The sequence below is a fragment of the Rhinopithecus bieti genome, unplaced genomic scaffold (genome assembly GCF_001698545.2).
Source record: "Rhinopithecus bieti isolate Rb0 unplaced genomic scaffold, ASM169854v2 scaffold_13271, whole genome shotgun sequence".
In the NCBI taxonomy this organism is placed as follows: Eukaryota; Metazoa; Chordata; class Mammalia; order Primates; family Cercopithecidae; genus Rhinopithecus; species Rhinopithecus bieti.
The window spans coordinates 265,592-287,817 of record NW_016807521.1 but is presented as its reverse complement, the minus strand read 5'-3'; the positions used below and the strand labels follow the sequence as shown (position 1 = coordinate 287,817).

At 42.4% G+C, this 22,226-nt stretch overlaps 1 protein-coding gene across 5 annotated transcripts in view; it reads left to right on the top strand.

Moving 5' to 3' along the window:
• The window catches only part of PLAAT5 (phospholipase A and acyltransferase 5), a 32,024-nt gene extending 19,662 nt beyond the window's left edge, over positions 1 to 12,362 (top strand). For 3 of the 5 annotated variants that reach the window (XM_017882682.1, XM_017882685.1, XM_017882684.1), the window contains exons 4-6: positions 4,996 to 5,110; positions 7,098 to 7,360; positions 10,175 to 12,362. In XM_017882682.1, coding sequence (XP_017738171.1) covers positions 4,996 to 5,110; positions 7,098 to 7,360; positions 10,175 to 10,231 — 435 coding nt within the window. In that variant the 3' untranslated portion in view covers positions 10,232 to 12,362. The remainder of the gene's footprint in view (positions 1 to 4,995; positions 5,111 to 7,097; positions 7,361 to 10,174) is intronic. The other 2 variants (XM_017882686.1, XM_017882683.1) reach the window with 1 other exon arrangement.
• The last annotated feature ends 9,864 nt before the right edge of the window (positions 12,363 to 22,226 follow it).

Here is a 22,226-nt window from a genome sequence, read left to right as displayed (position 1 = left end):
TTAATGATTGCCATTCTAACTGGTGTGAGATGGTATCTCATTGTGGTTTTGATTTGCATTTCTCTGATGGCGAGTGATGATGAGCATTTTTTCATGTGTCTGTTGGCTGTATGAATGTCTTCTTTTGAGAAGTGTCTTTTCATATCCTTTGACCACTTTTTATCAAAAAGTTTTTTTGTTTGTTTTTTTCTTGTAAATTTGATTGAGTTCTTTATAGGTTCTGGATATTAGCCCTTTGTCAGATGAGTAGATTGCAAAAATTTTCTCCCATTCTGTAGGTTGTCTGTTCACTCTGATGGTAGTTGGGGTTTCACTATGTTGCCCACGCTGGTCTTGAATTCCTTGCCTCAAGTGATCCGCCCACCTTGGCCTCCCAAAGTGCTGGGATTACAGGCATGAGCCACTGCGCCTGGGCCACAAAACCATTAGCATTAATAAATATGTTCAGCAAAACTGCAGGATACAAGGCTAATGTTCAAAAATCAATGGAATTTCTGTATATTACAAGTGAACTATCTGAAAATGAAATTAAGAAAATAATTCCATTCATCATAGCATAAAAATACTCAGGAATAACTTTAACAAAAATGTTAGGCTACAAAACATTGGTAAGGGAGATTGAAGATTTAAGTACACAAAACAAATTCCATGTTTGTGGGTTGCAAAATATCTGTAATCTTAAGGTGGCAGTCTTCACCAAATCGATCTACAGATTAAACACAATCCCTGTCAAAATATTTTTTTTGATATCCATTGATGAAGCGATCCTAAAATTTACATGGAAAGACAAAGGACCTGAGATAGCCAAAGTGATATTGAAAAAGAACAATGTTGGTTAGGTAAAATGTGGTGCCTCCATATAATGAATGGAGTAACTGACACATGCTGCAGCAAGCATGAATCTCAGTAGCATTATGCTGCTCATGTAAATTCAGCTTGCTCTCTCTAATGTCTGTGTGTGTGGATGTAGGATTATTTACTTAACTGGTGCTTATTAATGGCTGTTTGGGCTGTTTCTTTCTTTTTTTCTTCAGCTTTTAAGTTCTGGGGTACATGTGCAGGATGTGCAGGTTTGTTACATAGGTAAAATTGTGCTATGGTGGTTTGTGCACAGATCAACCCATCATCTTGGTATTAAGCCCAGCATCCATTCACTATTGTTCCTGATGCTTTCCCTCTTCCAACCCTCACCCCAACAGGCCCCACTGTGTGGTGTTCCTCTTCCTGTGTGTCCACGTGTTCTCATCATTCAGCTCTCACTTGTAAGTGAGAACATGCGGTGTTTGGTTTTCTGTTCCTGTGGTAGTTTGCTGAGGATAATGGCTTCCAGCTCCAACCATGTCTCTGCAAAGGACATGCTCTCATCCTTTTTATGGTTGCATAGAATTTCACATTTTCTTTATCCAGCCTATTAATATTTTTTTAAAACAGTTTTGTTTAAAAAATTAAGTTCACCTGTAATCTTAAATCAGAATTTCAAAATGTACTGCATTTAAAATGATTTACTACTAAAATTCAAAATGTTTTTCTCTCACTATCATGTAGAAGAATGTTACTCTGAATACCTACCTCTTGCTTCACTCAAACCATGTTATAAGTCAACCACAAGGAGCCTCTTCACTTAGATTTTCATTGCACACCTTGCATTTCAATGTCCTTACTCTTCCATGGAAAAGGTCATAAATCATGCCCACCTGATGAAAACGAATCTCTCATAGATCTGATGCAACAATCATGGATCACGTACTTTCACATAAACAGTGGGAATGAAGGAACAGCATGAAGTAATTTGAGAATTAAATGACATTTGCTTTCAACCAACTATAATTTTTTCAAGGGAAAACGAATACTTTCTAATTATAACTCTTCAAAAAAGTCTTGTTTCTTGTAAAGTTATATACAAAAAAGCCTGACAGTTTTAGCTTTCAATTATTTTCCGTACTCTATACTCTGATTTAGTATAATGTATGAAGTGTTGGTACCTTAGTTCTTTCCACGTGAATCCTCTGATGTTTACAGAGACTTAATGTTTGATAAAATATGTTTTTCACATTTACTGCATCTGCAAAAGTATCTTTTAGTATGATCTCTCTGGCATTCTCCACGCTGGAGTTTTTAAACAAATGTGTTTCTACATTCATTACGTCTGTAGGGTTTCTTTGCAACATCAATTCTCTGATACTCAACAAGGTTTGAACAACTGCTTTGGTGTTTTCCTCTGGTATAAAACGTGTACAATAAGGTTTGTAATACAAGTAAAGATACTAAAATCCTCTTTAATATTATGAATGTTTCTTCGTTCAAAATAAGGAGTACTCTTATTCACGTTTAAGAGGCTGTATATTTTCTGAAAGTTTTTTTTTTTTTTTTTTACAGTAATTACATTTATAATGGTTTCATGAAGTATGAATTCTCTGATTTTGAGTAAGATGTGAGCAGATAGCAATGGCTTTTCCACATTCTTTATATCTGTACAATTTTTCTAAAGTATAAATGCTTTCCTCTGCAATAAGGCATGAACATTAATTAAAAGTTTTACCATGTTATTTATATCTGTAGGGGTTTTCTTCAGTATGAATTATCTTACATACAGTAAGGTGTGACAACCATTTAAAGTCTTTGCCGCGTTCTTCACATTTCGAGGATTTCTCACCAATATCATTTATGTTTAGAAAGGTATGAGGTGTGGTTAAAAGCTTTTCCACATTTTTCAGATTTGTTGAGTGTCTCTCCGGTATCAATTATCTTACATTTGAGGACCGTTAAAATGCTTTGCCATATTCAATCACAGGGTTTCTCTCCAGTATGAATCTCTTACGTATAATAAGAGTTGAAGACTGGTTAAAAGCTTTCCCATATTCTTTGCATTTGGAGGGTTTTTCTCCAGTACGAATTATCTTATGTTTAGTAAGGCTTGAGATGCACTTAAAAGGCTTTGTCACACCCTTTACATTTGCAGGGTTTCTCCCTAGTATGACTTCTCTCATGTTCATTACGGTTTGAAGACCAGTTAAAGGTTTTGGTATATTCTTCACATTTGTAGGGTTTCTCTCCACTACGAATTCTCTCATGTTTAATAAGAGTTGAGTAATGGTTAAAGGCTTTGCCACATTCTTCACATTTGTTGGAGTTCTCTCCAGTGTGAATTATCTTATGTGTAATAAAGGTTAACAACTGGTTGAAGGTTTTGCCACATTCTTCACAATGGTGGGGATTCTCTCCAGTGCAAATTATCTTATGTTTAGTAAGGGCTCAGGACTGGTTAAAGGCTTTGCCACATTCTTCACATCTGTAGGAATTCTGTCTAGTATGACTTCTCTGATGTTGAGTTAGGCGTGAAAGCATGTGAAATAATTTGCCACATTCTTTTTTTCTTTTTTTTTTTTTTTGAGATGGAGTCTTGCTCTGTCGCCCAGTCTGGAGTGCAGTGGCGTGATCTCGGCTCACTGCAACTTCCACCTCCCAGGTTCAAGCCATTCTCCTACCTCAGCCTCCTGAATAGCTGGAACTATGGGTGCATGCCACCAAGCCTGGCTAATTTTTTTTGTATTTTTAGTAGAGATGGGGTTTCACCATGCTGGTCAGGCTGGTCTCAAACTCCTGACCTCAGGTGATCCACCCACCTCGCCCTCCCAAAGTGCTAGTATTACGGGTGTGAGCTACGGCACCTGGCCAATTTGCCATATTCTTTACATTTGAAGGGTTTCTCTCCAGTGTGTCATGTCTTATGTCTATTTGAATTCGAAAATTTGCTAGAGACTTTCACATATGTATTGCATTATAATATTTTGCTCTGAGTAGTCGACAAATTAATGACATTAATGACGTTAATTAAGTCCATTATGACCTTTGTGCACTTTGCACTCACCCACACTTTTCTAGCCTTTCCTTAATTGTAAATTTGCATGCTTACATTTTCCATATCTGTTTAGTATCACGTTTGGGAATGAGTCTTTTATACCCTGTTCTGGCCAAGGGTCTTGGGTGAAATGAGAACATGTAACTGGGTGTTTCTCTACCATCTTGTGTCTCTCCATATTCCAGGGCTCTTTTCTTTGCTCCAAGTAGGTGATCAGGTCTGGTTTAGAGACAGCAATACCATTTCTAGGCTTCCAGGGGGTCCTAACATCTTAACTATGGATTTCCAAAGACCTGCAGGTCACAGGGCCCCAGAAGCTGGGCCTCCAGGAGGTGATAACACAGCAGTGAAGGTGAGACCTGGAGCTCTGGCCAGAGATTTCTTAAAAAGATGGATGCTCATCATATTTACAACTCTATGCCTACCTTTTCATGTATATTCTCATTCTGTCTCTACCTGTCACACACACACACACACACACACACACACACACACACACACAAAATAATAGAGAAGTTTGCAATTGCTGGGCAAGCAGGACTGAAGGGGCTATTAGCAACTGGTGGTGTGGGTGTACAGAGGATGGGGGCACCCTCTGGGCTTCAGGTGGGTCATGTGGGGGCCCTGCAGAGGGAATCAGGGTGCCAGCAGAGGCAGGAGGCCTTGAGGATCCTGGGTCTGAGGTAGAACTCTACTAGATGTCCACACACCACACTACTGACCATCATCCTGCCCACCCCTGGCCAGAAACTGCAGGAGAGCCTCTTGATCTTGCAGTGTCCCTCCAGCACCCTCTACTGAGAAGGTTTAACATCTTACTTGCTTTAAGGAAGAAATGCTTAAAGAAGTTTAGTCATCTATCACAGGGTATATATTGGAGGGTACATTCACAGCTGAGAGGCAATACATTGATAACTGGCACAGGTATCCTTGATGGCTTTAGTAATGTGAGTGGTGGTAGGAGAGGAGGGGACTTCTTTGGTCCTCAGTGTGAAGAGAAATGTCTTTAGCTTGGGTTTCTGTGAAGCGATGAACCACACTGAGGGGACCTTTAGGCTGAGCTGTACCTGATCCTAAGACAAGGTCTCTGGAATTCCTTGGGCATGTGCCATGTATCTTTTATTTTTCCATTATAGGGAAAACCAAGACCCAGACCTGGAGACCTGATTGAGATTTTTCGAATTGGCTACGAGCACTGGGCCATCTATGTAGAAGATGATTGCGTGGTCCATCTGGCTCCCCCGAGTAAGAGTGAATAGTATATTGAAATACTGATATTGAAGTTAGCCAAGTAAATAGAAGCACCGTTCATTACTGTGTTCCTCAGTTATTGCCATTCTTTAGCAACGGGACCCCTTGAAGCATGACTGGACCGTTGTTTACTGTGACAGAGCTTGGTCTCTCTTCACCAAAAACCACCAAGTGTCCAGGCCTAAGAGTGATACAAGTGTGAAGAGCGTGGCCCAAGTTCCCTGACCTCCTAGAGGGCCCTTTGTTGAAAAACACACGTTTTAGAACTTGAACTCCATTTTGTACTGACAAGAGTTGAGCATCTGTCCTCACCTTTCTGAGGATTCCCCAAGGAGGGTGCAGATGCTCACATGTTCTGATCATCATTTGTTTTCTATAGTCCTCAAACACTGCATCTGGCTTCTTGATCACCTTTGGCACCTTTGTCCTCACCTTGTCTCCCTGCCGTTCCAACACGCTCCGTGCTGTTTCACCCTCCATGTAGATAGAGCCCTCTTTTTATCTCTCACAGCTGTCTTAACATATGGCTGAAATTCAATTTGTGTTCATTAAATCTTAGTGGAGATTTGATGGGGGAGGAGGTGATGACAGTAGAGGGAGATTACAGCAAAATGGGAAACAACTGAAAAACTGGGTGTCTAGAACCGCTGGTCACAATGGTTGTCTCAGGAGATGAGGCCTGATGAGGGCTGGGGTGTGGGAGAGGAAGGGGTAGGGGGACCCTGATGAATACCCTTGAATGCCCTTTGAATGCTGTCTCCTGTGCAGGTATTGCCAGTTCAAAGTTGAATTACAGAAGGGCACTATACCAAAGGCCTTTGGTCCCAACTTGTTCTCAGCTGTCATCTCTGTGTCCTGTCCTCTTCCTCTGGCCCCGTCTCTCACCATGCTGGGATGTCCCATGGAGCAGAGACCCTTTCTCATTGCCTCTCTTCTCTGCCCCATCCGCTCGTACCCTTCCCGCTTCTTGTCTCAGAACCTACTCCAAGAATGTGGTAATTCATCTCTTCTTTCCAGACTAAGTCCAGGAGTTTCCCTCTTGTGCAACCACAGAGATACTTATCAGTTATATCTTCCCCTACTCCTATCTTGCTCTCTCTGAAAATAAATTCTGCCATTTCTGCTCCTGAATGCTCAATTATCTACTACCAGCTTTTATAAAATCAGCAGATTTTCTTCAAATTTGTAAGAAAAGATCATGGAGCATCTCTTGCCCTTGGACAGCTTATAAAGGGAAGGGTATAGACATTTGCATGTCGACACGGTTGTAGCAGAAAAACAGTACTGGCTTTAAATGACCATCCACCTGGCTTTGGGCAGGTTCCTGACCCTCTTCAAGTCTCTGTCTCGTCTAAGGGCTGAATATGATAATGTAGCAGCTTTCAAACATTTCTCTTTTCAAAGCTGTGGAACCCCGTTTTCAAACATACCCTTAATGGGAATCCCCGTATTTGAGTACAGGTAACAGTCAAGTGGCTGTAGGTGGAAGCTGGCAGGAGCAGTTGCCATTCAGAGCCCTGCTTGGCTGGCTTCCCCTGTGCCCCTGTGGCAGCCCCAGAGGGAGGTGTGTCATGGAACCACCATAATCATGTATGTGATAGTCCTTTACCCAGGAGCTGACACATAGAGAATCCTCTTTACATGTTTGTGACGATTACTGAAGTCTGCTTAGGAAATGAAACTCAAATCCTAGGACTTGGGCAGGTCAGTGCAACACAATCAGGGACCACATGGGAAGGTGCTGCAAGAGTTTAATGACAAAGAGACTCCTGTGCGGGTTGAGAGCAGGGAGTGAGGCGCAGGGCAAAGGGCTTCTCAGGAAAGTTGATTCTCTGCGGTTCTTTGACTCCAACTCCCCCTCTTCTGTCACCCTTCTCCTGATGGTGCCAATGAGAACCCAGGGGAAGCAGCTTACTCAGAGCCTTAGACTGTGCTCTGCTCTGCTCCTCCTTGCACTTCCCAACCTCTGTTTGTCTTTGGTCTCCAGGTGAGGAGTTTGAGGTGGGCAGCATTACTTCTATCTTTAGCAATCGGGCTGTGGTGAAATACAGTCGTCTGGAGGATGTGCTGCATGGCTGCTCCTGGAAGGTCAATAACAAGCTAGATGGGACGTACCTGCCCCTGCCGGTGGACAAGATCATCCAGCGTACAAAAAAGATGGTCAACAAGATCGTGCAGTACAGCCTGATTGAAGGGAACTGTGAGCACTTTGTCAATGGCCTCAGATACGGCGTACCCCGGAGCCAGCAGGTGTGACCCCATTTGCTCTGATGATGGCTTCTTCCAAAGCTTTCTTGGGGTTTGTCATTTCATTAGTGATCAGAATGGTAATCAGTGCTTTCATTGTATTATTCGTTGTACTTGTAGGGCCTTCTATTTCTGCAGGACTTTATGGTTCAGGAGGTATTTTCACCTTTATTAACCCAGGGAGGAGAGAAAAGGCACTGGGCTAATAGTAAGACCACCGGTTGGAGCCCCAGCTCAACTATTAACTAGAGGGGTATCCTTGGTCAAGTCACTATATTTCTGAAAGCTTTTCTTTCTGTTCTTTTTTTCCCCCTCTTTCTTTGGAGACAGAGTCTCACTCTGTCACCTAGGCTGGTGTGTAATGGCATAATCATGGCTCATTGCAACCACAACCTCCTGGGCTCAGGCAATCCTCCTGCCTTAGCCTCCTGAATAGCTGGGACTTCAGGCGTGCATCACCACACCCGGATAATTTTAATTTTTTTGTAGAGAGGCGGTTTTGCTATGTTGCCCAGGCTGGTCTTGAACTCCTCTGCTCAAGTGATCCTCCACTTCAGCCTCCCAAAGTGCTGGGATTACAGGTGTGAGCCACCGTGCCTGGCCAAAGACCATTTCTTCCTTAACAAAGCAGGGATAAGCAGAAGCAGATACCTTGTTGCTAAAATTGTAAACTAGTACTTTGTGGGCCACATCTTGGATACACACACACACACACAATTTTTGTTTGAATTACCTACCAATATTAAAAAATATAGAAATTTTATATAAAATTTTATATAAAAATATGTAGCTTCTCAGCTTCTCTCTCTCTCTCTCTTTTGAGACAGAGTTTTGCTCTGTCACCCAAGCTGGAGTGCAGTAGTGCAATCTCGGCTCACTGCAACCTCTGCCTCTTGGGTTCAATTCTTATGCCTCAGTCTCCCAAGTAGCTGGGATTACTAGGTGTGCACCACCATGTCCGGCTAATTTTTGTATTTTTAGTAGAGACGGGGTTTCGCCACGTTGGCCAGGCTGGTCTCGAATGCCTGACCTCAGGTGATCCGCCCGCCTCGGCCTCCCAAAGTGCTGGGATTACAGGTTTGAGCCACCGCGCTGGCCCTCAGCTTTTCTTTAACAGACAATTGATCAGGCCACTGGGCTGGCATTCCTACTTGCTGACACTCTGTAGGGACATGCTGTGGCTTTGCAGGGGATAAGCGGTAGGTGTGTCACCCACCTGCCTCACTCACATTACTCCCTGGCCTATACTGCATTTGGCTCTGTCATTTCCTCCCATATAGAGAAGTAATAAATTCATGTAGTTCAGTGCTTGTGAAAGAACTTTGAATCTTAAATATATGTAAAATGAGCTGTTCATAATTTTTTTTTTTTTTTTTTTTTGAGGCGGAGTCTCGCTCTGGTCGCCCGGCTGGAGTGCAGTGGCCAGGATTTCAAGCTCCACTGCAAGCTCGCCTCCCGGGTTTACGCCATTCTCCTGCCTCAGCCTCCCGAGTAGCTGGGACTACAGTGCGCCCGGCACCTCGCCCGACTAGTTTTTGTATTTTTAGTAGAGACGGGTTTCACCGTAGTTAGCCAGGATGGGTCTCGAATCTCCTGACCTCGTGATCCGCCCGTCTCGGCCTCCCGCAAAGTGCTGTTACAGGCTTGAGCCACCGCGCCCGGCCGAGCTGTTCATATTAATAGGTGATCCTTTATTAAACTCCATGAGATGAGCAGAGAAAGTATTTATCACCCCCCCCCCCGCCCTTTTTTTTTTGGAGACAGAGTCTTCACTCTGTCACCAGACTGGAGTGCAGTGGCACGATCTTTGGCTCACTGCAACCTCTGCCTCCCACCCTGGTTCAAGCGTTCTCCCTGCTCAGGCCTCCCAAGTAGCTGGACTACAGGTACGCGCACCACGCCCACTAATTTTGTATTTTTAGTAGAGACGGGGTTTACCCATGTTGGCCAGGATGGTCTCAATCTCTTGACCTCATGATTTCACCCACCTCAGTCTCCCAAAGTGCTGGGATTACAGGCGTGAGGCGTGAGCCACCACACCCGGCCTATTATCTCCCCCTTTAAAGAGATGAAAAAAATTAAGGATTAGAAGATAACACAATTGTTCTATTTTTGTCTATGTTTCTTCTGTTGTCTAAGCAGATTGGGCTCACATTCCAATGTTGGTCTCTGCTGCTGCCAGCCCATCCTCAGAGCATTGGCAGCCTCCCTGCTGTGCCCTTTACTTTCTGCACCTTCCTCCTCTCTGCTCTGCATCCTTTCCAGGCTGCACTCCATTCTTGTGAGGCTTTGCTCTAGAGTCAGGGGCTTGGTGGGCTCTGGTGTGAGAAACCTCCCATCCCATGAGAATTTGTACAAGAAGATCCCAAGGACTGAAGGCATTACAAGAAGTCCTCTGAAGAAGCTTGGGCCCAGGAGTCATGAGGCCCAAGAACCCAAGAGCTAAGTTTGGACACGAATTCACTGTACGGCTCTGTGCAAGTGAGTTCCGTTCCCTGGCTCTTGGATCCCCTGTTTGTAGAATGAGGGCCTCAGTGACTGTGGTGCTGTGAGATCCTTTGCTTCTGAGCTCCACACTGGAAGCAGACCCTGGGCCAAATGGCACAGAGGGAGGAAGGAGTTGTCTCCAACAGTCCTGGCTTTTCTTGGTCTCTTGTCACTCTAGGAGTTTTGAAAATATAAGATAGCATGGACTGCTTCTTCTCTTGGGAGTAGACACCAGGCAGGCTGGTTGCTGAATGTATGGTGGGGTAGAGGTAGGGAGGGTGCAAGCCTAGGATTGGTACCGATTGTCCTGTGAACTGATGTGCCTTGCAGGTAGAGCACGCCCTGATGGAAGGAGGAAGGCTGCTGGAGCAGTTATTTCAGCTGTAGTGGATAGCATAAAGCCCAAACCAATAACTGCCTGAAGGTGATGAGAACTCCAACTAGAGGAAGAGTTACTGACACAAGCAAAAAGAACATGCTTCCTTCCCTTGCCTTCTCTCAATGCCTCCGATTAAGAAAACTGTGAACTTCTGGAAGAATCTACAATGTATCCAATTACCCTTCCAGAAATACATCCAATATATACAAGCATAGACCCACAGACTCTCAGGATGGGAAGGATCTGGTATCTAGTGTGTATCTCTTATGCGCCAGGCACTGTGCTAGGCATTTCATATACTGATCTAATTTCACTCTCTTTGTAGGAAGAGACCTTGCTTGTTTCTTAGGCTGATCTTGGTCTCTGATGCTTGAATGCCATCAGAAACATCCCAGAAGCCTCTGCTTGAATATTTCCAGAAACGAAGATGTCTTTTCCAGATGTTCTTTTATTGAACTAAAATGCCTCTAGCTTCTTTCTATTTATGATAATCCTGCCCTTTTCAAGCCATAGTGTAGCCTCAGGGGAGGAGGACCTTAAGAAAAACTGTGATTCGCTATTCAGGGCTATTCAGTACCTTAATCTAGAAACACATATCCCAAGAAATATTTTCTTTTTAGAATTATACATCAACTTTATTCCTTATTGTTTAAAAATCATCTATCAAAAGTATCGATAAGACAATTTATCTTGCTTTTCTACCTCATAATTACCCTAAAAGGTGAAGTTTCTAGTCTCACTGATTTCAGATTAATATTTAAAATAATTTGATAAGTGTAATCAACTGAACTCTACTGTGCGAGTGAGGGAGAGAAAGGAGTTATTTTTGTGTTTTGAAGAATGTTGACAGGATGGAAGATCTGAAATTATGGCTGGGGATTGTAGTGACAGCTGGGAGCTGAAACCACCCAAAAAAAAGCTAGAGAAGGGTTCTCTTTTGCCTCCAGAAATACCTAGAAAATATGAAGAATGTAGAAAAGAGCAAGATGGATCCCTCAAAGTGTTTCAGATAAGGTCCGTTGGGATCTCCCATAAGCTTTTCTCCTATTTGGAGAAAATAGACTCCCATTGAAACTCTTCCAATTGTTTTACCCTCCATTCTTTTCTTAGCAATCTACATTCGATGACCTCCTGTTCCCCAGCACCGCAGTCTGGGCGTCTGACTTGGTCTTCCCTCTGCACTCATTTCTGTGAATCAAGACCAGGATGAAGCTGATATCCCTAGTTCCGCTTCCCCATTTCCTCTCACACTCCCCCGCCTGGTAATCCGTTGAGTTCCCAATACCTCTTCCTTCAGTCTCTATTCATTATATGGTCTAGGTTGAGACTTCCTTTGAAGCAGAACCTGAGTACCAGGAACTCATGTTTTATAAAGTGTATTTATTCCTCTTAGCTGCACACTGGCCCAGCCATGTCTTAGCGCTTTAATTGGAAGATGACTTTGAACTCATCGACCATATGAATCTTTCATCAAAACAAACTGGATGCTGTTTGATTAACAAAAAACTCCTCCACACCAAGGAGTGTTTAGTAACTTTTGCACAAAGGACTCATCCATCTCTTGCTTATGTTTGGGACAGAAAGACACTTCTCTGCCTTTTTACTGGTTTGAACCCAATGGGACAGAGACTCCTGGAAAGTTTCAGGGCTCATATTCACTTGTTTGTCCAAAAAATATTTTTGAGAGTCTCCCAAGTGCCAAACCCTGGCTACTCTCACCTTTGCCTGAGCCCATGAGCAGTAGTCTGGGGGCTGGGTGTGAGGAATTCTGAGTCAGCTGGGAAGACACAAGGCACAATGGACATGGGGCAAAGGTCACTTGTTGGACATTGGTCCCTTCCACTTCCAAGCTGTCCATCAGGCTGAGAGATCTGGAATGCTTACCCCACACTTTGAAGATGAGGAGGGGAGAGTTTCTTAAAGTGTGTGTGTTTCTCTTTTAATCTGTAGTGGCTTCTGCATTTTAAGGTAGAAACTGAAATCTCTTCTTTGAGTGGGACCACTCGGGTGAGGCTTCTTAGTCTTGCTGATATAATAAAGCACATGCCCACTCCTGATGGAGTGAAGAGGAGAAAATTCTAAGGCAAAGTAATCTGAATGCAAATGTTTCTGAGATTAGTTAAACGCGAGTCACTCGTTTGTGTGCTTATTTTTCACTTTTTGGGAATGGGTGGGTGATTGGGGCAGTGGCGGTCTTGGTTCACTTGGGCATGTCACATGGAGAATCAGAGAACTTGAAAGTGCTGCGTTCCTTAATGGTAGGGAGGCCCAGTACTAGTGACACATGAGCCAGGAGGGGCTGGCACAATCCAGTTATTTTGCTTAATGATAGAAAGAATGACTTCAGGAAATAAACACCTCTGCAGAGATTTTTACGGCCATAAAGGAATCTGGTTTTGCTGGCTAGGGGTGGAGAACATGTCAGCCAGAGATGCCAACTGAAAAAGGGGGAATGGATCCCACCATGGGGGCAGCAGAGCAGAGGCAGCAGGGAAAAAACAGAAGGGAGCCTTGGGTGACACCGGGAGTAGAAAGAAGCTACTCTCTAGTTCCCAGTTTTAAGGTATTGTCTTATGCTCCCCTTTTGTTATCTTCAAGCTTTGTTATTGGCTGTTCTTAGAGAATAAAAGGAGGAGTATGATTTGTGGTACCCAAAAAGTTTGTAGCTATGGAGAGAAGAGGCTCAGGACCAGAGGTGGTCCATAGGAAACAAGCAGACTAGAGAGGCACTATGTTGGTTGAAAATGTAAGCTACTTTTGGTATTCTCCGGAATACTTTGGGAAAGAACTGGATTTCCTGCAGTCATGCAGGAGGGGGACTTTGTCAAAGAAGGAAGATTTTAAAGGGAAGGGTGATTCCTGACTCTGTAGGACTTGGGTCCTTATAACACACATAGACAAGCACAGCACAAGGTGCATAGGGGCTGGATACATAGCATTCTGGTGATCATAGGACATTTTGATCTCCACACTGTTCCTCTAGAAACTTCTTATCACTTAAGGAGAACAATCAATGGTAATCCAAACTCTAAGAAGGCTATCTGAGCTACTTAAAGTTCTGTTCTCTCAAAGTTTCTGGTCGCATTATTTTCAAAGCTAACTTTCAGCTGGGCAGAATCTTTACTAGGAATCCAACTATTTACGAACCCCATGCTGCTGCTTCTTGGCAGAGAGCAAATGTGTATTTTTTTTTCCAGGAGTATGGTGGTATTTACTTTGTTTTAAAAATATTCTTGTTGGGGGTTCTGGCAAGATGGTCAAATAGGAACAGCTCCAGTCTGCAGCGCCCAGTGAGACCAATGCAGAAGGCGGGTGATTTCTGCATTTCCAACTGAGATACCCTGTTCATCTCATTGCGACTGTTAGGCAGTGGGTGCAGCCCACGGAAGGTGAGCAGAAGCAAGGTGGGGCATCACCTTACCCAGGAAGTGCAAGGAGCGGGGGGGCCTCCCTTTCCCAGCCAAGGGAAGCCATGAGGGACTGTGCTATCCAACCCAGATACTACGCTTTTCCCACAGCTTTTGCAATCCGCAGACCAGGAGATTCCATGGTGAGCCTACACCACCAGGGCCCTGGGTTTCAAGCACAAAACTGGGCGGCTGTTCCGGCAGACACCGAGCCAGCTGCAGGAATTTTTTTTTTCATACCCTGATGGTGCCTGGAACCCCAGTGAGTCAGAACCGTTCATTTATCTGGAAAGGATGCTGAAGCCAGGGAGCCAAGTAGCCTCACTCAGCAGGTCCCACTTCCATGGAGCCCAGCAAGCTATGAATCACTGGCTTGAAATTCCTGCTGCCAGCACAGCAGGAATTGACCTGGGATGTTGCCCTGGGATGATCGAACTAGCAGAAGACAAGAAAAAACTAACATCAGAGTGGAACTGAAGGAGATAGAGACACAAAAATCTCTTCAAATAATCAGTGAATCCAGAGGTGGTTTTTTTTTAATTAATAAAATAGACTGCTAGCTAGACTAATAAAGAAGAGAGAATAATCAAATAGATACAATAAAAAATGATACAGAGGATATCACCACTGGTCCCACAGAAATACAAACTACCATCAGAGAAACTATAAATATCTTTATGCAAATAAACTAGAAAATCTAGAAAAAATTGATAAATTCCTGGACACATACACCCTCCAAAGACTAAACCAAGAAGAAGTTGAGTCCCTGAATAGACTGATAACAAGTTCTGAAATTGAGGCAGTAATTAATAGCCTATCAACCAAAAAAAATCTCAGGACCAGATGGATTCACAGCCGAATTCTACCAGAGGTACAAAGAGGAGCTGGTACCATTCCTTCTGAAACTATTCTAAACAATAGAAAAGAGGGATTCCTCCCTAACTCATTTTACGAGGCCAGCATCATCCTGATTCCAAAATCTGGCAGAGACACAACAAAAAAACATTTCAGGCCAATATCCCTGATGAACATTGATGCAAAAATCCTCAATAAAATACTGGCAAACCGAATCTAGCAGCACATCAAAAATGCTTATTCACCATAATCAAGTCGACTTCATCCCTGGGATGCAAGGCTGGTTCAACGTACACAAATCAATAAACATAATCCATCGTATAAACAGAACCAATTACAAACACCACATGATTATCTCAATAGATGCAGAAAAGGCTTTCGATAAAATTCAACACCGCTTCATGCTAATAACAATAAACCAGATATTGATGGAACATAGCTCAAAATAATAAGACCTATTTATGACAAACCCACAGCCAATATTGTACTGTCTTCTTTATGAGGGTTGGGGTGAGAATTCAGTCCAGGGAGGAAATAGAAAGCTATGGAACCTCAGAAACTCCTTAGTGCTAATCAGTCTTTTGGTACTGATGTAGCACAGAGACTGCCAACCTTGTGGCTGTGGCAGAACCTGCCTGGATAGTGAAACCTATCAGGAGGGCAGCTTTAATGTCTCGGGGAGCCCAGTCTGACACAACTGTAGTGGGAGCAAACTTTACCACCATCTCAGCTGAGGGAAATATATCAAGAAATTTCTGTGTCTTGCTCAAATGCAGATGCCGAGGACTCCGTTCTTCCATACCTCTGTACCCTGTGGAGAGAGGTCCACTGAAGCCCTGAGCACCTTCCGCAAAGTCCTGTCACTTCATGGGGCAACAGGAGAACAGCACTCTGATAATTGCCTATAGATAATTGATTAAACAGGCTTTTGGAGGCTCACACTTAGGACTACTGCTCTACAAGGCTGGGCTCAGGAAGTGGTGTGGGCAAGGCTCAGCAGGGCTTGTCTGTCAAGAACATACACCCAGACTCTTAACACAAGGAGCCTGGCAGATGTATGATATTAAGAAAAGTAAAAAGAAAAGGGTGTGTGTGGCTTTAGTGATCTGTCCATTTCCAAATACGAGAAATGAACCTGTTAGAGGCTTCATTAGTCTAATCTCTCTAGATATTCCAAGGGCTAACAAGTAGACCTGTGTTAGGACTCTCTTAGTTGCAAGGGACAGCAAACAAAATACCTTAAGCAAAGTGAGGAACTTCCTGGTTTAAGGGCCTATCAAATCCTGGAATAGAAAACAGTACAGCTGGATTTAGGACTTCATGACATAAGCTTCAAAATAACGTGATTGGTCAGTTCTCCAGAGCTATGTGAACATTGTGGTGAAGGAAGTGAAGGCGCCAGGTGGGTGGAAACAGCACAGGACCACGGTACATCTCACCATCTTAGTTCCTTGCTCTTTCTTCCGACAGGACCCAGAATATGCTCTAATGCACAACAGCTGGTCCTTCTGTCTAGATTCACGGCTGGAATTCCTTAAAGAAGTTTCGTAGCGAGACACGTGGGTAGAACCTGTTAACAGATCTTCCCCTTCTCTATAGAAAATATGTGCTTTGGGGTTTTTACTTTTTATAGTTTCATTTCAGTCCAGCATTATACGGAATCTACTGGTCAGGCTCCCTGTGAAACAGACTGAGTCTGAGGTTTGTGGGCATGAAATTTACTGGGGAAGGTGGAGGAACAGGATTGGGCAGAGGTAGAAGCTAAACTGTGATGCAATTACAGCAAAGGCCAAGCTCTGGGGAGCTCTGGGGCTGAGATGGTTGTTACAAAGTCAGGGTGCCCCTTGGGTTTTGTTTCTTGAAACATGTCCACTTCCTGTTTGTCCTTCTCTGTCATATTAGGACACAGCATGAAAGCCCTTGCCAGAAGCCATGGTAAGAGACCCTTGAACTTCCTACCCCACCTAACTGGGTGCTAAATAAACTTCTTCTCTTTATAAATTACTTAACCTCACGTATTCTATTATAGCAACACTAAACAGAGTAAGACAATCAATTATTTTCAGGGCCAGACTCAAATGGACTTAAGTCTGGCCCTGCAAACAATTAGATGGAGACATTCTGGAGACTACAACCCCTGTGTACTTTAAGCTTTTAAGGGTAGAAAAGTTGTTATTCACTAGGAACACAGTGTTATTTTTGATTTACTATTTTGAGAGGGAGTGAGATACGGTTTTCTTGTTTCCCCTTGACCTTTTCCACCACGGTGGCTCTTATTCTACAGGTCAAGGACCTGTGGGTGTTCTGCAAGCCATCAAGTATGGTGAATCCCATTATTCAGGAAGGAATGGGGGAATAACTCCTTTGTGATTGTAGATCTGCTGTGAGTCAGGCTTTGCTTGTAATACTCTATTATGTCACTCCCAAAACTCCTGCTTTAAAATGGCAGAATGATGACTCTTTGAGTCCCTGAATATTTATGCCACCATGAACTCTGTGCCCAGCAGTCCTCAAAATGTTTCCAGTGCATGTTCATGCAAGTAAATGACATAGATTCATTTGAGAAGGTCTGCAGGAATCATTTAAATATGCAGTTACTCTGGTGTTTCAGAGGTCTTCCTTCTAGGAATACAACTTCTCCTTCATCCGCTGGTTTTGGGTTCTGAGCGGCTACTCTGATGTGGAAATTAAAAAAGAAACCGTAATATTTTTATCGGGGAATCTGCCCTCCAATTGTTGATTATCCTTCCTAACTTCTTTTGATTGTATATATCAGTAGCACTCTTGCTGGTGGCCCATCTATTTTGCCCAGAGCGTTGCTGTGTTAGCCATTGCCATAGGGTTCTTTGGGTTGGTTCCCTGGGAAAGAGAGTCTGAGGCAGAAATGTACACGCAGGAAGGTTTTGTTTGGCGTCCTCTTAGAACCAACATTTGTAAGCATGTAAGGAACACAGGATTGGGCAAAGGTAGAAGTTGAACAGTGATGCAGTTTGTGGTTTTGAAAAGAAATATAGGCACTTATAGTTTAATAATCCTGTCTTTAAAAATTAGAGCTGAATTCTCTTCTATTTGAGTGTGGGCTGGACATGGTGACTCACTTCTGAGTAACTGAACAAAGCAGAAGTTATGGTGTGTGGCTTTGCAGACAGTCATAAGAAGGCATGGTGGCTCTGCCTCTTGGGTTATTTACTCCTAGGCAAGCAAGATGCCATGCCATGAGGACATTCCCTGAGGAGAGGCCTTTTTGTCGAGGAACTGAGGCCTTCCCCCAACAGCAGCTGTAGAGTGAGCCATCTTGGGGCAGATCCTCCAGCACCACTCAGTCCTTTACACAAATTCAACCCCTGCTGACACCTTGACTGCAACATCATAGAAGACCTTGCACCAGAGGTATCTGGCTAAGTTGCTTTAGGATGCTAGACCCTTAGAAACTGTGTGAGGTAAATGTTGTTTAAGTGGCTAGGTATTGGGATGATTTGTTTTGCAGTGATAGGTAATTCATACATCTTTTGATACTGGGAGCAGAGTGCTATCCTAATACTATCTATACATGTGAAAGTGGCTTTGGCAGTGGGCAGTGGTCTGCAACTAGAAAGATTTTGATGAGAAAGTTATATAAAGCTTGAACAGTCTTGAAAATATTTTTAGAAGTTTGTGATTTTTAGGCAGTTGTGAGTAAGACTTAAAGCAATGTGAAAAACATGGAAACCGGAGGAAAGGACTTCTTGTTATGAATGGCAGATGTTTAGCAGTATTCTTCCATATGGTATGTGGAAAGCAGAAAACATGCCTAATGAACTGGGTGGTGTTGATAAGGAGATTTCTGGGTAAAGTGCTAAAAATACAGCCTGGTTTCATATTGCTGCTTAGAGTAAAATACAAGAAAAGAGAGAAAAGCAGCAAATGTCAAACATGAATAAGTTGGGAGTTGAATGTTAAAAAAAATCCATCGTTAAATGGAACTGGAGGTCATCATGCTGAGTGAAATAAGCCGCAGCAAGACAAGCCTCACATGTTCCCACTTGTTTATGAGATCTAAAAATCAAAACAATTGAACTCATGGAGATAGAGAGCAGAAGGATGGTTACCAGAGGCTGGGAAATGTAGTGGGAGGACTGGGGTTAACGGGAGGTAGGGATAGTTAATGAGAACAAAGAATGGAATGAATGAATAAGAGCTAGTATTTGATAGCCCAACAGAATGACTATAGTCAATAATAAGTTAATTGTACATCATAAAATAACTAAAAGAGTATAATTGAATTGCTTGTAACACAAGGGATAAATGCTTGAGGGGATGAATACCTCATTCTCCATGATGTAATTATGATACATTTCATGCCTGTATCAAAACATCTTATGCACCCCATAAATACATACACCTACTATGTACCCACACAAATTTTTTAAAAACCTTTGTTAAATCATCAAAGCTATCTTACATGATGCCCCAGATTATTACTCAGTTCAAAAGGCTCTCTAAATATTTTGATGTTATGACCCACAGATTCTTTCAATAAAAACATCACTTGCAAGAAGCTTAAGGGCATTGTTTCTGATAGAGGCATCATAAGGAGATGGGCTTACTTGGGGAGATTTTTAGATGTCTTTTACTTAATGAGTGGGCCCTCCAATAAGATTCAAAGGAGACCCAGGACATTTTTGATTTTTAATAGAATTATATCAGGAGAAACACAGCCAGTTTGGACAGAAATGGACAGAGACAGTAGACAATGAAAATAGATCACTGGACCCTCAAACATTACTGATAAGAATCAGGCTGAGAAAACTGTATGTCTTCAGCTATATGTCAATTTTAATGAAAATGAAAAGATGACTTAGAAGGCAGAACAAACAGCCTGGAGGATGTAGCCAGGAGTCATATACAACAACTCTTGGGGAAGAAATGGATGGGTCTTAGTCATGGAACCTGCAACATTTGCCCAGCTGGGTTTCAGAACTGTTCTGGATCAATGACTTCTCTGTACTTTGCATTATATCTCTTTGAATAGAAATGTCTGGGTTGGTTATACTATGCTCATCACTCCACTGTCTGAGTAATGTGTAGGGGACAGAAAGCTTATCTGTTTAGTTCACAGGTTTACAGATGGAGAGAAACTGTACTTGAGAGCCATGTTTAAGGAAGTGCATGTGAGCAGTCTCATCTTCACCTGGACCTAGTAACTGTTAATGAAATACCAGTGCCAAATCCAAGGACAAATGTCAGAGAACAAACTTGAGAGGAATAGTGTCAGTAATTGGAGGACTGTAAAAACTGGAGAGGAACAAACCAAAGAAATGTGAATCTCTTGCTAAAAAGGCATCCACTGATTTCCCTTTATAGATTATAATGTGGAAAGTACAAGTCCATTCAGGGGCTCTCTGAATGTGCCTATTGAAGGTCCCTGGTGCCTTCAAATGACATAATTTAGATTGGCAACTAGTTTCTACAACTGCTGCTGTCAAATATGTGACTTGTACTAGATGCTTGAGTTGGTAGTAGTGAAAGTAGGAATCCAGAACCTCTTTCATATGTTTCAGTTCCCAACTCAGATTACAAGATTCACAAATGGAAATGATAGATGAAGGGGTAACACTAGGCAGAATGTATATAACAGGAAGTTATAGGAGATAGACCAGTTCACATGTTTAGAAGCATGCTGATTGGGAATGAGGCTGGATTTTCACAAGAGCAGTTGAAGGAGTACAGTTGGATATCTCTTTCCACAGTGATTTTTATGCCAATTTGTCCTGCAAATCACCTGATGACATATGAATAATTTGTTTCAGGCACCATCTTGGTCTAGGAACCAAGTCCAGGGAACTTAATTCAATAAATTAATTAGGTATTGTTTTATATAAGATGACTGTCCGAAATTATTGATAGCTATGTTGCTTAGAGGAGGATTTTTGAAAGAGCTTCCTTTCAAGGGGCTATGAGTATGCCTGTCCTGAAGGAGCTCTAATACAATCAGGAGACAGGATTTTACATAATTTCCAAATATTTCCCTTCTTATATAAAGTATAATCATCAGTTCTTAGATTGGTTTCTTTTTCTTTTATAAAATTTAATTTGAAAAAATTATTATAATGCACCAGTAAATGAAAAAAAAGTCACTGGCCATCCTAATGCAGAATGATAACCTGAATGAAAGTATTAATTAGGTGCCTGAAGAATGCCTCTACCGCCACTAGTGACGGAAAGAAAAATGGGCCACCTTCCTCCCCACAATCGAATTTTTCTACTTATGATCATTATACTTCACCACCAAATGGATACTTTACTCTTATTTATTTATTAATTATTTATTTACTTACTTATTTTTTATTATATTTTAAGTTCTAGGGTGCATGTGCAGAACATGCAGGTTTGTTACATAGGTATACATGTGCCATGGTGGTTTGCCGCACACATCAACCCGTCATCTACATTAGGTATTTCTCCTAATGTTATCCCTCCCTTTGTACCCCACCCCTTGACAGGCCCTGGTGTGTGATTTTCCCCTCCCTGTGCCTATACGTTCTCATTATTCAGCTCCCACTTATGAGTGAAAACAGGCAGTGCTTGGTTTTCTGTTCCTGTGTTAGTTTGCTGAGAATGATGGTTTCCAGCTTCATCCATGTCCCTGAGAAGGACATGAACTCATTCTTTTTTATGACTGCATGGTATTCCATGGTGTACATATGCCACATTTTCTTTATCCAGTCTATCATTGATGGGCATTTGAGTTGGTTCCAAGTCTTTGCTATTGTGAATAGTGCTGCAATAAACATACATGCACATGTGTCTGTATAGTAGAATGGTTTATAATCCTTTGGGTATATACCCAGTAATGGGATTGCTGGGTCAAATGGTATTTCTAGTTCTAGATCCTTGAGGAATCGCCACACTGTCTTCCACAATGGTTGAACTAGTTTACAATCCCACCAACAGTGTAAAAGCATTCCTGTTTCTCCGCATTCTTGCCAGCATCTGTTGTTTCCTGACATTTTAACGATCACCATTCTAATTGGCATGAGATGGTATCTCATTGTGGTTTTGATTTGCATTTCTCTAATGACTGGTGATGATGAGCTTTTTTTCGTATGTTTGTTGGCCACATAAATGTCTTCTTTTGTGGAGTGCCTGGTCATATCCTTTGCCCACTTTTTGATGAGGTTTTTTTTTTTCTTGTAAATTTGTTTAAGTTCTTTGTAGATTCTGGATATTAGCCCTTTGTCAGATGGATAGATTGCAAAAATTTTCTCCCATTGTGTAGGTTCCCTGTTCACTCTGATGATCGTTTCTTTTGCTGTGCAGAAGCTCTTAGTTTAATTGGATCCCATTTGTCAATTTTGACTTTTGTTGCAACTGCGTTCGGTGTTTTAGTCATGAAGTCTTTGCCCATGCCTATGTCCTGAATGGTATTGCCTAGGTTTTCTTCTATGGTTTTAGTTCTTACATTTAAATCTTTAATCCATCTTGAGCTCATTTTTGTATAAGGTGTAAAGAAGGGGTCCAGCTTCTGTTTTCTGCATATGGCTAGACAGTTTTCCCAGCACTATTTATTGAATAGGGAATCATTTCCCCATTGCTTATTTCTGTCAGGTTTGTCAAAGATCAGATGGTTGTAGATCTGTAGTGTTATTTCTGAGGCCTCTGTTCTATTCCGTTGATCTGTATATCTGTTTTGGTACCAGTACCATGTTCAAACAACCACTGTTTGAAGTCAGGTAGCGTGATGCCTCCAGCTTTGTTCTTT